General features: G+C 56.8%; 5 protein-coding genes across 5 annotated transcripts; 1 reads left to right on the top strand and 4 right to left on the bottom strand.

Annotated features, from left to right (window-relative positions):
• Nucleotides 1-136: 136 nt before the first annotated feature.
• On the top strand, nucleotides 137-4,835 carry BO66DRAFT_460873 (glycoside hydrolase family 55 protein; the record flags this gene model as incomplete). The annotated part of the gene is made up of 5 exons (XM_025652318.1): nucleotides 137-373; nucleotides 432-1,222; nucleotides 1,285-3,683; nucleotides 3,752-3,910; nucleotides 3,960-4,835. 5 exons carry the CDS (start codon nucleotides 137-139, stop codon nucleotides 4,766-4,768), a joined length of 4,395 nt encoding a protein of 1,464 aa, XP_025499726.1. The 3' UTR covers nucleotides 4,769-4,835.
• A 203-nt stretch (nucleotides 4,836-5,038) lies between these two features.
• Nucleotides 5,039-8,264, bottom strand: BO66DRAFT_358012 (uncharacterized protein; the record flags this gene model as incomplete). Its single annotated transcript, XM_025644916.1, has 5 exons — nucleotides 6,934-8,264; nucleotides 6,765-6,882; nucleotides 6,670-6,707; nucleotides 5,173-6,620; nucleotides 5,039-5,142 (listed from the first exon to the last, which is right to left on the bottom strand). Coding segments are annotated over exons 1-5 (2,892 nt in total), but the record flags the coding sequence as incomplete, so codon positions are not given.
• A 951-nt stretch (nucleotides 8,265-9,215) lies between these two features.
• Nucleotides 9,216-10,641, bottom strand: BO66DRAFT_460862 (uncharacterized protein; the record flags this gene model as incomplete). The annotated part of the gene is made up of 3 exons (XM_025652317.1): nucleotides 9,216-9,225; nucleotides 9,285-9,427; nucleotides 9,490-10,641. The coding sequence occupies 3 exons, from the start codon at nucleotides 10,639-10,641 to the stop codon at nucleotides 9,216-9,218; spliced, it is 1,305 nt and encodes a 434-aa protein (XP_025499724.1).
• Nucleotides 10,642-11,488: 847 nt separating this feature from the next.
• On the bottom strand, nucleotides 11,489-12,831 carry BO66DRAFT_442595 (uncharacterized protein; the record flags this gene model as incomplete). The annotated part of the gene is made up of 4 exons (XM_025651440.1): nucleotides 11,489-11,580; nucleotides 11,645-12,441; nucleotides 12,517-12,635; nucleotides 12,685-12,831. The coding sequence occupies 4 exons, from the start codon at nucleotides 12,829-12,831 to the stop codon at nucleotides 11,489-11,491; spliced, it is 1,155 nt and encodes a 384-aa protein (XP_025499723.1).
• A 903-nt stretch (nucleotides 12,832-13,734) lies between these two features.
• BO66DRAFT_431659 (glycoside hydrolase) lies at nucleotides 13,735-14,906 on the bottom strand (the record flags this gene model as incomplete). Its single annotated transcript, XM_025650601.1, has 4 exons — nucleotides 13,735-14,225; nucleotides 14,292-14,572; nucleotides 14,623-14,777; nucleotides 14,820-14,906. 4 exons carry the CDS (start codon nucleotides 14,904-14,906, stop codon nucleotides 13,735-13,737), a joined length of 1,014 nt encoding a protein of 337 aa, XP_025499722.1.
• Nucleotides 14,907-14,919: the final 13 nt, after the last annotated feature.

The following is a 14,919-nucleotide window of genomic DNA, read 5'->3' as shown; positions in this document are numbered from 1 at the left end:
TGTTCGGACCCTCTCCCCCTGACTTGTATCGCACAGGGGACGAACCAAGAACCACCATCTTTGTTGTCGCATTTATTGACACCCTTTCCCTCGATCATCATGGGTAGTCACTGCGAATCACCTCCGCACAGGCACCATGGTGTCATTTCCCAGTTTGGGCCTGCTGTGGCTCGGAGCGCAATGTGTTACATCGGCCTCTGCGCACACGCATAATAGCCATGGGCACTTCCATCAGCGCCACGAGCGACAACAGTCGTCACATCTGGCTGCCTCTAGTCACGCTTTTACAATGGGAGGAGGGCCTGCGACGACCGTCTCGATTCCGCGCAGGCCGGTGGGAACCAGCCCGCCCTTGCCTCCCGGATCACCTCAAGTAGGTTGCCTGCTGCTACCGCGAGAAAGAAGGACGCAAGACTAATCCAATGCAACAGCCGCCGCCCGCATACATGCGGGATAATGTCAACAACTTCTTCGGAAGTGCGCCGGACCAAGGGTCAATGACTGGCCCGGTCCTCACGCCGCTCAATGCCACGACCGATGCAAAGATGCACCACGCTCGTCGCTCGACTGACGACTACTGGCTGTCGAGTCTCGGATCCGATGGTTCCTCTCCCTTTGCCCCGTCCGGGTACCAGTTCTTCCGGAACGTTATGGACTTTGGAGCCGTCGGGGACGGCGTCACCGACGACACGGCGGCCATCAACCGCGCGGTCGCCTCCTTCAGCGCCTCCGATGATTCCACCCTGCGCTGCGGCGAGGACTGTGGCTCCTCCTCCACGCTGGGCGCCGTGGTCTACTTCCCCGCGGGCACATATCTCATCAGCACGCCGATCGTGCAGTACTACTACACCCAGTTCGTCGGTAACCCGAACAGCAAGCCGGTCATCCAGGGATCAGAGAACTTCACGGGAATTGCCCTGTTTGACTCGGACTTCTACATTCCCGGGGGAAACGGCTCGGAATGGTACATTAACCAGAGCAATTTCTACCGCCAGATCCGCAACTTTGTCTTCGACATGACCAGCATGAACTGGACCAACACCGACAACAACCAGACCTACGTGCCGGCCGGCGTGCACTGGCAGGTCGGCCAGGCCACCAGTATCACGAACTGTGACTTCAAGATGGCCGTTTCCGCTGATGGCCAGGCTGCCACGGCTGTGGGGATCTACATGGAGAATGGCAGTGGAGGAATGGTCTCGGATTTGACATTTACGGGAGGGTGAGTGTGCTGCATAATTCTTTGCTTTTCTCATACTCTGCTAACACGGAGGAACTATTCAGAAACATCGGATTCCTCGCGGGCTCGCAGCAATTCACCGCCATCAACCTGCAGTTCACCTCCTGCCTGACGGCGATCAAGTCTGTCTGGAACTGGGGAATCAACTGGAAGAACATCTACGTGTTGTCGTGCTACATCGCCATCGATGCTACCGAGTACTCGGGGACAGGCGACCAGGGAACCGGGTCGATCTCGGTCGTTGACTCTCACTTCAACGGCGTGCCCTACGGCATTACGGTGGCACAGAAGGATGGCTGGCAGCCCCATATCGTGCTGGACAATCTGCTGGTCGAGAACTCCGCTGCGGTGGTCATGATCAGCGGAGGCGACACCATCCTTGAAGGGTCCACCGACGCCTTGTACTTCAACTCCTGGTCCATGGGCTACCGCTACCTGCCTGATGGCTCCGGTGGCAAGCAGACCGGCTTCCTTGATCCCGCGCCGGAGAAACCGGAGGTCCTCCTCGACAGCTCGGGGGCTTATTATCGCCGGGCCAAGCCGCAGTATGAGAGCGAGACTCCGGTCGTCGCGACCAGCAATGGAATCTCCAATGATGGCACCGGTGATCAGACTGCTGCGATCAACAGTCTCCTAGCGAGCAATGTGGGCTCCGTGGTGTACTTCCCTGCTGGTGTATATCTTGTGGAAGATACCGTCAAGGTGCCGGTTGGAAGTAAGATCATTGGATCTGGATGGAGTCAAATCATGGGCACGGGTTCTGCCTTCGAAGACGAGGAGAGCCCCAAGGTCATGGTCCAGGTTGGCGAGGCAGGTGATGAGGGTGTCATCGAGATCACGGATATGCTTTTCACGGTCAAGGGTCCTACTGCTGGTGCTGTCTTGGTGGAATGGAACGTCCACGAAAGCACTCAGGGTAGCGCTGCCATGTGGGACAGCCACTTCCGCGTCGGAGGTACCACTGCCAGTGACTTGGGGCTGGATAACTGCCCCACCGGAGCCGGAGTGAGCAAGGACTGCATGGGAGCTGCTCTCCTGATGCACGTCACCTCGTCTGCTTCCGGCTATTTTGAGAATGTCTGGGGCTGGGTGGCTGATCACGATCTCGACAGCAAGTTGAACGCGGCTGCATCCGAGAGCACTGCCGGAATCCCGTTGAATGTGCAGACTGATGTTTCCGTCTACGTGGGTCGTGGGTTCTTGATCGAATCCCAGGGCCCGACCTGGCTGTATGGCACCGCCAGTGAGCACGCGCAGATGTACCAGTACCAGCTGGCCAATGCGGCCAACGTCTACTTGGGACACATGCAGACCGAGACTCCCTACTACCAGCCCTCGCCCGACGCCACAGGGCCATACACGGCCGGGGTGGGTAACTTTGCCTCGGATCCAACCTATGACAACTGCGACGAAGACGACTCTTCCTGCAGAGGGGCCTGGGCTCTGCGGGTGATCAACTCGACTGATGTACTGATTTACTCGGCCGGCTTCTATTCCTTCTTTCAGGACTATGACGAGGGCTGCATCGACACGGAGACCTGCCAGCTGGCCCTTGTCGAGACCAACTACGCCGATGGACTGTACATCTACAACCTGTTCACCAAGGGTAACGAGCAAATCGTAAGCCCAGACGGCAGCCTTGCTCCGCTGATGTTCAACGACACGACGCGCAACGGCTTCACCAGCGAGATTGCCGCGTGGCTGGCACTCTCCACCGGCGGCTCAGATATCGGGTCCAACGGCAACGATTCGGGCATTGTCTACATTGACCCCATTATCTGGACCGAGCCAGACAATGACACTATTGTCCAGTGCTATCCTCCGTGCACCTACGTGCTGCCGCCCACCACTTTGTCTTCGGCCACGACCTTTGTCTATCCGACCCTGACAACCGAGATCGGTGTTGGATATCAGGTGCCGTATACCTTTACATACAACGGGACCATCAGCACAACCACCTCATATATCATGTCCACGACCACTTCCACAATCACCATCCCGGATGTGGTGACGTCTATCGTGCCCTTCTATAACGTCCCGATCGGTAACGGCACAACTTCCACCGTCATCACACCGGAGCCCAGCATCATCCAGACCGCATTCAACATCACCTGGCCGGCAATGACCTACAACGGAAGCATCTACTCAAGCACCGTGGTACCCTTCTACCCCCCTCCCTGGCCCGGCACGACCGTCCCATCGGACGTGCCCACTTCAGCGACCGAGCCAACAAAGACAACGACCTCGTCCACAACCACGGCTGTTGGGATAATCATCCCCCCCGGAGGCACGCACCACGTCACGCACCACCGTGGCGAACCCAAACCCAAATGTACCAACAGGGCCGTGTGTGGTGAGAGTTGCCATGAGGGGATCTTGGGAGGCTTGAACGCCATCTTCAATGTTTGTGAGCATTGCTGGACTAACTGCGGAGGAGGTAAATGTACGTATCATTGTTTGTTGAAAGCTTTGTACGATGCCCTTTTCGCATGACTAACTGACAATCTGCAGCGCCGAACAAAAACGGCAATGACCCTAACAGACCGAAACCTGTGCCCACCGGCACTCCGGGCGACGAGGACGAGGAATGCGAGACCTCGACCTACAGCTCCTGCAACGTGGCCTGTGTGACCCAGGCCTCTACGAGCTCCTGCTCTACCTCGTGCAAGGGTAAGCCGAATACTGTGATCTATGTCATGGCTTCACCGACTAACGATAGCAGATGTGGTCGGCTGCGACACCACCGCCACCACAACCTCGGACATCTACTCGGCCGCCCCCGTGCTCCTCGGAGGCGTCGAGCCGTGGGACGACTACAACGACGACATCTACACCGCCGACTGGGACGCCGCATGGTCCATCTACAGCGCCTACGGAACAGCCACAGCCGCTCCCGGGGCAGCGACGACCACGACGGGGCCCACGGCCACAGCCGGACAGCCCAGCACCACGACCGCCACGACCACCGGAGCCAACAGCTCCCCAACCCTAGGCTGCACGCCGCACCAAGACCCGGACTCCGGCAGCTCCGACACCAACTGCGTGTGCCCGGGCTACGACGGGTACCTGCCGACCCTCGGGGGCTCCGCAGGTCTCTGTGGCTACACGACCCTCCCCTCCAGCACCTCCACCACCGCGCCACCCACCACCAAGAACAACAACCCTTATCCCTTCACCTCGACCGACTTCTGGGGCGACGTCATCGCCTGCGAGTCCTCCACGACCACCAACTACGCGGGCTACGACTTCACCTTCTGCGCCGGCTCCAGCACCACCGAGAAGTCGGTGACGGTCACGCAGACGGCGACGATCGCCACCTCGGTGCTGAGCAATCTGTGCGAGGGCGGCGACTACTACTCGTGCGTCTCCGACATCATCTCGTTCGGCATGGCCTCGTGTCCCGGTCTGCCCCGCGCCCATGCCGCGTGCCAGCGGCAGGTCTTTGAGAACGCCCAGCTCGAGTGCGAGCGGCTGTGTACCATGACCGCCACCTCGTATACGACCACCATCACCACGGTGCCGGCGTAGGTGCTTTGTCTATGGGGTTTCTTTTTTAAAATGGGGTTGGAAATAGGCTTGGAGATATTTTACTTAGTTATGGGACTCAGCTTCACTTCGAATTGTATAGTATTGATTTTAGACTTTGTTTTCACAATGCAGGAGTCGGCAATAGTTTGGGAAGCAGCACTCAACGGCCGTTACTAGCTTATGCTAGACAGATATCGTCGTTACAGTGAGTAATAATAACCAGAGTTTATGCCCTATATCAGGCCGTCAAAAAATCCAACCACCCTAAGAAGCCTCCGGCCAACACTCGACAACAGCACTCCTCTCCCCATCGACCGCCAAAACCACACTCGCCCCCCACTCCAACGGATTCCCCTCATACACCACAAAATCCCCTCCATAACCACCCCCACCCCCCTCAACACCCGCACGACTGCCCCCATCCAAACGCAAAATCTCGCGCACCTCCCGACTCACCAAATCCACCGCCCTCTGCTCCGACAGCCCGGCCACCTTGGCCGCGAACCCGGCATCGACCCCGAGAGTATGGATCCCGGAATCACTCCACCCGGCCTGCGCCAACCCCACCTTCACCCCAGCCTCGAGCAGCACCTTCAACCCCGCCTGTGTCAGCGGATCGCCCACCACCGCGTCCTTCACCTCCCACGTATCCGGGTTCGGACGGAGGCCCGTGAACAGCACCGGGATGCGGGCGGCGGCCAGCTCGCGCGCGACGAGCGGCGCCTCGGTCGCGCCGAAGAGGATGAGGTCGGTGGCCGGGAAGTCGCGTTTCAGCTGCACCAGGTGCAGGATGTCGTGGTGGTTGAGGACGTGGATGATTAGCGGGAGGGTGCCGTTCGCGACCTGGATGTACACTTCTGTGTCTTGGGGGTGGTGTTCAGTCGAGGAGGAGGAGGGGTGGTGACTTCCCGCGAGCAAGCGGCGGAGGAGGCCGATCTGCGAGGAGATGGTGGGGGTGCTTGCGGTCTTGCCGGTTTGGCCGATGTGGATGTGCAGGCCTACGTCTGGCTGGAGGATTGCGCGGTCGAGGAGGGTTTCTGACTCGCTGGTGCTGGTTTCATCTGCTAAGGTGTTGGTCGAGCGGGGATTCACTTTGAAGGCGACGGAGACTCCGCGCAGGAAGACGGGGACGTCGGCCGTCACGAGCGGGGCGGTGATGGCGGTCGTGATGCCCCCCAGTCTCGCGCGTGCGAGGTCCTTGCTCCCCCCCGGGTGGAGGCCGTGTTTCGCGTAGATGATGGTCTTGGGTGTTGACCCTGACACAATACCGTCGCCCGTGGAGGGCTCCATGATGATGTCCTGGAGGCCTAGGCCGGTGGTTACGGCGGTCAGGCCGGGGAGGATGTGGCCGTTTTGGAGGTGGATTGCTGTGCTGTCGGCGGCGGCGGAGGCGAGACACTCGCTTGCGGGGCCGAGGCAGGCAATGCGACCGGCGGAGAGGACGAGGGTGAGGTTGTCCGCGTTGGACTGCGGATGAAGGTCGGGGATTATGGCTTTGGTGATGCCCGTGATGATGAGGTTGGCGTCTGCACGGGAGGCTTGGTCGCACACTGAGGTTCTCTTGCTGAGGATCGGCTGTGGGCGGCTTGAGGGGGCAGACAGTGTAGTTTGGATGAATTTGGCCTGGTCAATGGTCGTGTTGAGAGTGGCGCGTCCATCAATGTAGACTTGTAGAGGCGTGGCGCCGTTGGCGAGTGGGTGCGAGTCCCAGATGACCAGATCAGCATCGTAGCCCGGTCGGGCGTAGCCGATGCGGTGGGCCTGCTCCAGGGACCGGGCGGGGATACTCGTCACAGACTGCAGGGCCTGAGCCTCGGGGAGGCCGAAGGAGTGCGCTTCTGCGGCTTGGGATCTGCTGCAGGTCAGCCTCGAGTAGGTGTGGCATAGTTGCATCGACTTACAGGAGATACTTTGCGTTGAGAAACTCATTCGAGCCGTCCTGACGAATTCGATGAGCCATTGAAAAGTCTCAACTCCGTAAAGTGTCCTATCTTACCGACTTATAGGCCACCGGGACCCCATGTTCAGTTAGAATCTTGCCCGCATAGAGGGTAGCATCGTATGCTTCGTGCTTGTAATGCGCAAAGTGCGAAAATGTGGCGACGGTGATGTTCCTGCTACAGTTCAGCCACAACGTTCAGTCATGAAGAACACGGTTCACCTACTGGCCACTGTTCTTGATCGTGTCTGGAACCCTCCAGGCTTCCAGCGCGTGATGGAAAGCCTGGATACGGAACCCAAACTCTTCACTGTGGCGAATCATGGCCTCAATGTCCTCACTCTCGTAACAATGAATGTTAATGCCCACCTGCCCGCGCAGCATCGCGACTGAGGACTCCAACGCGATATCGGTCGGCAAGCCTCCGTCCTTCACGAGGTCCGCGATCGCCCGCTCATCGCCCGTCTCATAGGCCGCCGCGGCGGCCAGACACCAGTCATCCTGCTTGACAAGAAGCTGTCGCGCACTGTCCATCTGCTTGCGGAACAGGAACGCGTTCCCCATGCGCGTGTGGCCGTAGACGTCCTTGGGGTTCTCGCCACAGGCCATCTTCATGTACCGCCGCCGTTCCTCCTTGGGCACGCCATGCTCAAGCAGGAGCTCTTCCACCAGCTCCTCCCCGGCCTCGTCACGCCGGACGTTCTTCACGGGCACAGCCTCGCCGCCCATGATGTTGGCGGAGCCAGGCAGAATCAGCGACGAGGTGACGCCACCGGAGGCGACGATCGCAGCGACCGGGTCGTAGGCTTTCAAGGCATCCAGGGCCCTTACGTAGGGGGTCAGCGGGCCGAAATCCGGGTGTACCTCGTTGACATCTTCGACGGCGCGAACGTCCGGGCTGGAGCCTGCGATGTGGTGCGAGTGCATGTCCACCAGTCCCGGGGTGACGAATCGGCCTTCGAGGTCGAGGACGAGGGCCTCATGGTCTTCGGGGATTGAGTCATGTTGAGCCGTAGGAATGATGTGTGTGATGATACCTCTGTGGAAGGTGATGTCGACGGGGTGGTCGAGGGTGTGGTCGCCATCGAAGAGGGTCGCGTTGCGCAGAACAACCGCTTGGCTCTGCCCCGTCTTGGCGCTCCAACGTGGGTTGCCTCGATTGAGCCCCGTCGGCTGCTCGTATTCAACGGGCGGGCGGTGCAACGCAGAACATGCTTGAAGATGATGTTCTAATTGCTCCAGACGGTGCTGCGACAGCTTTTGCGTTGCCGGGTGGTCCGAGGATAGCAGTCGAGGGAAGAGGGCGAATTGGGTCCACAGGAAGATGATCACTGCGGGGATGAGATACACGCCCCGTCGTCTGGAGCTGGGCGGCGGTGGAGACCGACCAATTTCAGCCGGTTGGCCCATTGGGATGCTGCTCTTCAATTGATGGGAAATTTATGCTTATCACTGTGTCTGAAAAAGGACAGAGTGGGTGGTTGTTGGGGGAAGAAGAGTGTCAGCGATCGGCTGGGGTTTTGTTGTGCCAAATGCGCTTATCGTCCTCGATATGACGTGCTGCTCTAGTGCTAATAACAGTAAGTTAGCTTGCACCAGTCGCGCCTTATGAATCCAAGCAAGGGAGGACTCGATGAGTCAGAAATTGACCGAAAATCATATGAACTGGTGCAGGAATGATGCCCTCCGGATTCCGCCGGAGATCCGAGACGCTCATTGCGGCCGCCAAGACCGTGATATCTACGGAGCAGCAACCAGCAATCTTGGTGTTGAGCCAATATCTACTCGGAGACGTGTCATTGTAGTCATGCTGCCATGGCTACGAGGTCAATCATGTCGGATTTCGTACCCTGTGCTGCGTACTTTCAATGCCAACAGAAAGAGCATTGGCGGCGTCTAGCGCGTCTCGGCTTATCGTCGGCTGGGCGGCTCGACCCGACTCCCAAATCAAGTGCATCAATAACTTAGAGTCTGTCAGCAAAGCTGCCATGGCAGGTTCAGGTTTCCCGCTTTGATGTCGGCATACTTTACACGTGACTTCCTAGTGCTAAAATAGAAATGTATACTAATTGGAATAGTCTAAATGACTTGGAATATCTTTCAGGTTCTTGCTTTACCAGTACTGAATAGACCGCATTTTGTGTTAAGCGCGCCAAACTACTTCTAGACCCTGGAACGTATCCACAACCTTCCATGGCAGCCTTGCTGACAGTTTCCAATTCCAACTCAAAGAGATAACTTGGTGTTGGCTAGGAGTTCGGAAAGCTTCAGAAATCTTCAGGGACAGATAAACCACTCAGTCGCTAGGCTTAGGGATAGATATGACATTATTGGCAAGTTGTACTTGAGCTTGACAGGGAAGATATATACCATCGGAATCCTAGAACATTCACCACTGATCGAACAACCAACGAACATCGAATTTAGAAGAGGGAGTGGGTGTATTGTCTTCCGGGGAGTATTTGAAGCGTACGCAAGTGAAAAGACAAAGCATTCACAATCTTTCTTTCAAGACTGCCTGTCAGAATCAGATGAGATCACTTGAACTACATGAACACTGTCGAGATAAAAACTCACGGCTCTGCTCGCAGCTTTCCCCCGGTGATGAGGGTAGCCAGGTGTTTGTTTCGTTGATCATTCGGGTCACTCAACTTAGACTTGAACTGTGGGGCTGCATCGCCCATGGCCTTCACGAGTGTTGAGTTAGGATTGTTGAATGCCTACGTGACCGTCGTATCAGTTGGCGGGTGAATACCAAAGCAACGGCTGCCTCAGAACTTACAAAGTCGGCCTGCGCGCGACGGTCAAAATAGTCGGCAAGCCACTTGCCCGTGCCCTTGGCCTTATCCTTGAACCTGAGCGCCGCGTTGCTGGCGGACTCCCTGCCCTGCGCATACCCGTCGATCATCTCATGCGCCACCCGCTCGATCCCCGGAAACACCAACGGAGCACACATGAACGGCATCTCCGCCTCACCACGAGTCGTCCCACTCGTTTCACGGAGCCGCTTCGTCGTCTTCTCCTTCCACCCTTCTTCCCCCTTACCCTCCGCAGAAGAGCCTGAAGAACCGCCGTATTTGGCGACCGCCTGGGCCTCCAGATCCACCGTCTTTGTTCCCACCTCCGTATTTTCGCGGGATGTAGTCTCATACTGCACAATCAACACATACAAGCCGCGCGGCATGAAGAGCTCTCGATTCATCTGATCCAGGAATCTATTCGTGCGCCACCGCTCCTGCATCTCCCGCCCGGCCATGGCAGCGATCTGCACCGCCTGCGCTACGCCCGCAACCAGCAGATCGGGATAGACGCCGGCGACCCCGGCCGCGAGACTGAGGACCTCCAGAGCCGGCGACGCCTGCGCATGCGTGTGCAGATCCTTCAGAAACCGGAGGAAGGTGGTCTGATCGACGCCCGCATCCTGCAGGACGGGGGCGTAGGCGCGCACGAATCCGCGGGTTTTGGTCCGCGGGCGGCGCTGCGGGAGAATCACGGGAAAGGGGAGCTTCTTGCGGGTGGTTGTCGCTGCTCTTGCTGTTTGGCTCCCATGGGTGTCGTTGTTGTTGTTGCTACCTTCCTCGTCTTGCTCATCAGAGGCCATCATCTCATCTAGCGCCCAGTCCTGCTCGTCGTGGTCGACCCCATCGTCATGGATGAGGGTATGCGTGGGTTCCTCGTCCTCGTCGGCGGGGAGCGCATGCCCGCTCGCAATCAGTCGGTCGGCATGCTGCGGCGGCAGCTGGACTCGCACGGGATCGTTCTCGTGCTTGACCTTCTTGATTCGGTGCTCGTGGATTGCTTCGCTGGCGAGTCCAAAGGGCGTCGCAATTAGTTTGACGACTTTGCCGATCGCGAGTAGGTGGATGGGTTGGTGTTTGAAGGCGTTGACGTTGTACCCGTAATGCGGGTCGTAGCCGTCTTCGTAGCGGGCCATGTTTGGGGATGAATGTCATTTGATGGTTTTTGTGCTTTGAGACCTCTGGGTAGGAGAGGGGGGGTTAGTTCGAATTATATCTGTACCGACCTTGGCTCCATCTTAAATAACTGTGTAGTCAACCTGGCGATGATGCATGCTGTTCTAGTTTTGCATACTGCATACTCTATTGAGCCATGATTGCGAAGGGCTGTGCGTCCTCTTCTTCTCCGCGAGTGGATTCCACTCAGCACGCTATGTAATGATTGACCAATCAGCATGCCAAACGTGGAGCACCGGGGCTATAGTCCAGCCCTATATAAATGGCCGATAACGGCTGGCAGAGCCCCATGGCGGACGTGCCCAGCGATTAAGCTTCCAGGGGGGGTCCAAGCCAAGGGGGCTTGGTAGCATGGATTCGGTCTATCGGCGGGGTCCCGGCCAGGTCCTTTCATCTTCTGTCTGATTGCTTGCCATCTTCAGGGGTTGGCATCCTTACGACCTGGGAGGAAGGGTGCATCGGAGGCGAATAAGCCACCTGCGTCAGTCTACGTTGATCTCGTTCTACAGTATTGGAGCCCCGTGCTCTGAACATTGCCCATTGACGTAGTATACTGGATTCATGAAAAGATGCCTTTGTGATGAGGTACAACCATTCACAGGAAGAGGAGGCGGAGTGGAAATGGAGTCTTTAGCGCATGTGTTGAGGATGCGGTGTACTTGCTTGATCGAAAGAACTCGGAAGAGATGAGAGCAGTGAAAATGAAAGTGTACGATGGCTCCAGGACAGCCCGCTGATGCCCTGCTACAACACGAAATCATGGCCCCACATCTTGGCTGCATCGTTGGTAAGGGAATGAGTGAGGGATCAATTCTCTTCCCTCACCTCGACCGCCACCCTCTTGACCCCGACCTGCACCAAGCCCTCATAGCGCGGTCCACCCACCCCTTCCAGCGTTTCTACACAACATCATTAGCAACGAATCAAACCATCACCAATGTTATGTCCATAGAAAATACTCACGTGTCAATGCTTTCACCAGGGTGATCGACGTCGACGCCAACAGTGCCAGCGGGACGATCTCCGCAAACGTCCACGCCGTCTTCTCTTCGCCCAGTCGATACCATTCCTCGATCTCCATCCCCGCCCGCAACGAGTTATACGTCTGGTACGCCCAGACCGTCAACGCCAGGGTCGCCACCGAGACCGTCGCGGCCAGAAACAGCTTCACCCAGCGCAGCCACCGGTGCAGATCCACCTCCCGCGCCTCCAGCCAGTTGACCCCGGCAATCACAGCAGTGAACCCCGTGAAAACGATCAGAGCAATGTACTGCCCGAACGCCCTGGACCGCCCAGCCTGGGAAAAGATCTCCGTCCCGCTGGTATTGGTTGTGGTCGAGTTGAGGTGGGTGACGAACGCCCCCACGTCAGCGAGGCCGAGCCAGTCGCTGGCATTCATGTCCATGAAGCAGCAGGCGGGCATGATGGCCAGCGAGCTGGGGCGGGCGGGGAAGGCGGCGCGGTTGCGGGCGGAGAAGATCATGCTAATGAGGACGATCTGCGTGATCAGGGCCGCGCACCGGTAGAGGGCGAGGAGCTTGCCCTTGTGGATGAAGGTGGGGATGCTGACCAGGGTGTTGAGGTGGGTGACGAAGGACATGAGCAGCATCGCGCAGACCAGGTCGTAGTGGTAGGCGGAGATGGTGCAGGCTTGCTCGCTCAGGGCGAAAATCAGCGCGAAGCCGGTTGTGAGTTGCTGGTCGCTGAGGGTGTGCAGGAGCTGCTCGACGGTATGGGCGATGCGGCGGTAGTATCTCGTTCTGTTAGGGGGTTATATCATTAGCGGGGATTCGAGGTGGTGAGCCTTTTCGGGTCTTCGCAGGGTTGGTACATACTCTCTTATCGCGTTGTCTGTGTCTCTGTACTGGTTCCAGTAGATGCAGGCCTTGTCGATGAGCAGGACGAAGGCAGCTCCTATGGCCACGACTGAGGTGATGATGAAGGCTTTGACTAGCTGTATATGGTCAGTTACTGTTCAGCTTATGCAGGGTTGAGCAATGTACCCCAGGCCCGGTGATAGACGTGTTTGGGCTCAGCTTTTGAGAAGTGGTCAGGTCGGTAGCATTGGTGTACAGGGCGAAGTCACATGTCACATTGTAACCCTGTGCTTGGCAGCTCGACTGACTGCTTGGGATGTTCCAATCTAGCATTCTGATGGATGATCGTTGAATCAGACTCTATATCGTGGTAGTAAGGCAGCAATGCGAGCCCAAATTCAGTATTTCACGAATCTCCTACAACTTTATACTCATTATCGACACCGTTTGCCATGCTGTTGATGGCCTGATGGCTCAGTCTCCAGCCGGACTATGCAGCCATGAAATTGCAAGGCTGCCAAGAGCATTTGACTGCCATTGTGATGTTGTTTCAACTCAGTGACTGGCCGCCACAGTTCGTATTGTAAGATTTGATGCCGGCAGCCTGGATTGTGCCTGGGACTATACCTTTCTGGTAGACTCCGCCCGATGCACGTTCAAACCCCGAAGAGACTAACCGAAAGAGGCTTCATGTTGCTAGCGTGGTGCCTGAAGGATTCCGGAGCCATGGAACGCCCCATAGCCCGGGCCCGGCCTCGAAGACCAGTTTCCCGTTTGGGCAACTACTGCCTCATTCTGATAAGATCTACTTACGTTCTGGAGGCTGAATTGAGGTGAATTCAGTCAACGCAAGGCTGAACCTGCCTGAGTGTCACCCACACTGCGGAAAAGCCGGATTCTATTCTATATCGTCACGGTATTATAACCAGGGAACAGTAGCACAGTCTATAGGCGGTTCTAGGGGCAATTGCGTGGCTTTTGTGCTACATTCTGCTTTTCATTAGAGATTCGCTCTCTATTTTCGAGACGGTAGAAGTGTAATGTTATTTCTGAGCCCCAATTGTTCTGTATACTGGTATTTCCCGATCATATGTATCAAACTTGTATCTTCTCTACTGTACAACATTCTCCGACATACACAGCCCCACAGTAATCAGTGGATTCTACTCCGAAACCCAAGCGAACTCATCTGTCGACAGACCCTGACAGGGCTCATGGATGACAGCGCCGATATAGCTAGGACCCATTCTCGGTGTTGGAGATGGTCTCCAGCACCGCATTCTCCGTCTGATTGTACACGATGTAGAAGTCGATGCTGTTGGCCGGCGGGCCATACTCGAACCAGGTACAGCTGACATAGTATTCACTGTAGTCACCCAGTCCCTCCGACGGATTAATGATGCTCTTCAGCCACTGCTGCTTCTGGGCCGTGGTAGCGGCGCCGTTGTTCAGCTGTGTGCCGGTCTCGGCGATAGCAAACGGCAGGCTATAACCCTTGGCATAGGTGTCGTAGAAGCTTCCATAGGCTGTGGCAAAGTCCGGGAGAGCATCACCTTCAGGGTAGTAGTCCATTCCCACAATGTCGACGTACTCCTTACCGGGCCACCAAGGCGCGATGGGTTCCGAGTCCGTGTCCACATTCGGCGACCAGAACATGTAGATCATGTCGTTGGACTCCGTCGCTGTATACATATCTTTCCAGGTCTGGTTGAAGGCGGCGTAGTCACCTGGCGTTTGGCACAAACGGTTAGGCTTGCCCCTTGCCAAGAAAATGTTGGGGAGAAAGTACTTACGGCCGCCAGGATAAACCACGACATTAGGATCGGCGTAGTAGTTCATCTCATGGGCATAGCGAAGCCAGACGGTGACACCCTTGCTGGTGAAGGTGTCTTTGAAGTAGGAAGCGACTGATTCACACAGCTCAGGCGTAATGTCCTCCCAGTCGACCTTCGGCATCAGGGACGCGATCAGAACGGCCCCGGAGGCAATGATATCGTCCACCGGGTATTGATCGTTGCCATCATATGACCCGGATTCCACGTTGTCCTGGGTGATCTGCGAGTAAACATTGTAGCTATATCGAATGTGAGCCTTGTAATCGTAGATGGATTTTACTGCACTCACGTGGCGCCCTTTTGACCCGTCGCCTCATTGAGGTCGGTCATGGTGACCCGGGGGCTGTAGTTGGGAGCCCAGCCGAAATAGATACCATCATAGCTGACCATGGAGTCGACCTTGATGCCCAGGCTTTCACCCAAAGAGTTCGACTCCTGGTTGGACTTAGCGGGTTATAAAAGCCAGTGTTAAGACTGCAAGCCTACCCTTTTGTGACCGATATCGCTAAGTGGGGAACCCACACAGCCACTAACGGCCAAAGCTATTAGGGGAATAGAGGTAAGACCGCACATTTTGCCGACGAGT

The sequence above is a fragment of the Aspergillus aculeatinus genome (assembly GCF_003184765.1).
Source record: "Aspergillus aculeatinus CBS 121060 unplaced genomic scaffold BO66scaffold_56, whole genome shotgun sequence".
In the NCBI taxonomy this organism is placed as follows: domain Eukaryota; kingdom Fungi; phylum Ascomycota; class Eurotiomycetes; order Eurotiales; family Aspergillaceae; genus Aspergillus; species Aspergillus aculeatinus.
The sequence above is the reverse complement of the archived record's forward strand: the minus strand, read 5'-3'. Positions and strand labels throughout refer to the sequence as shown.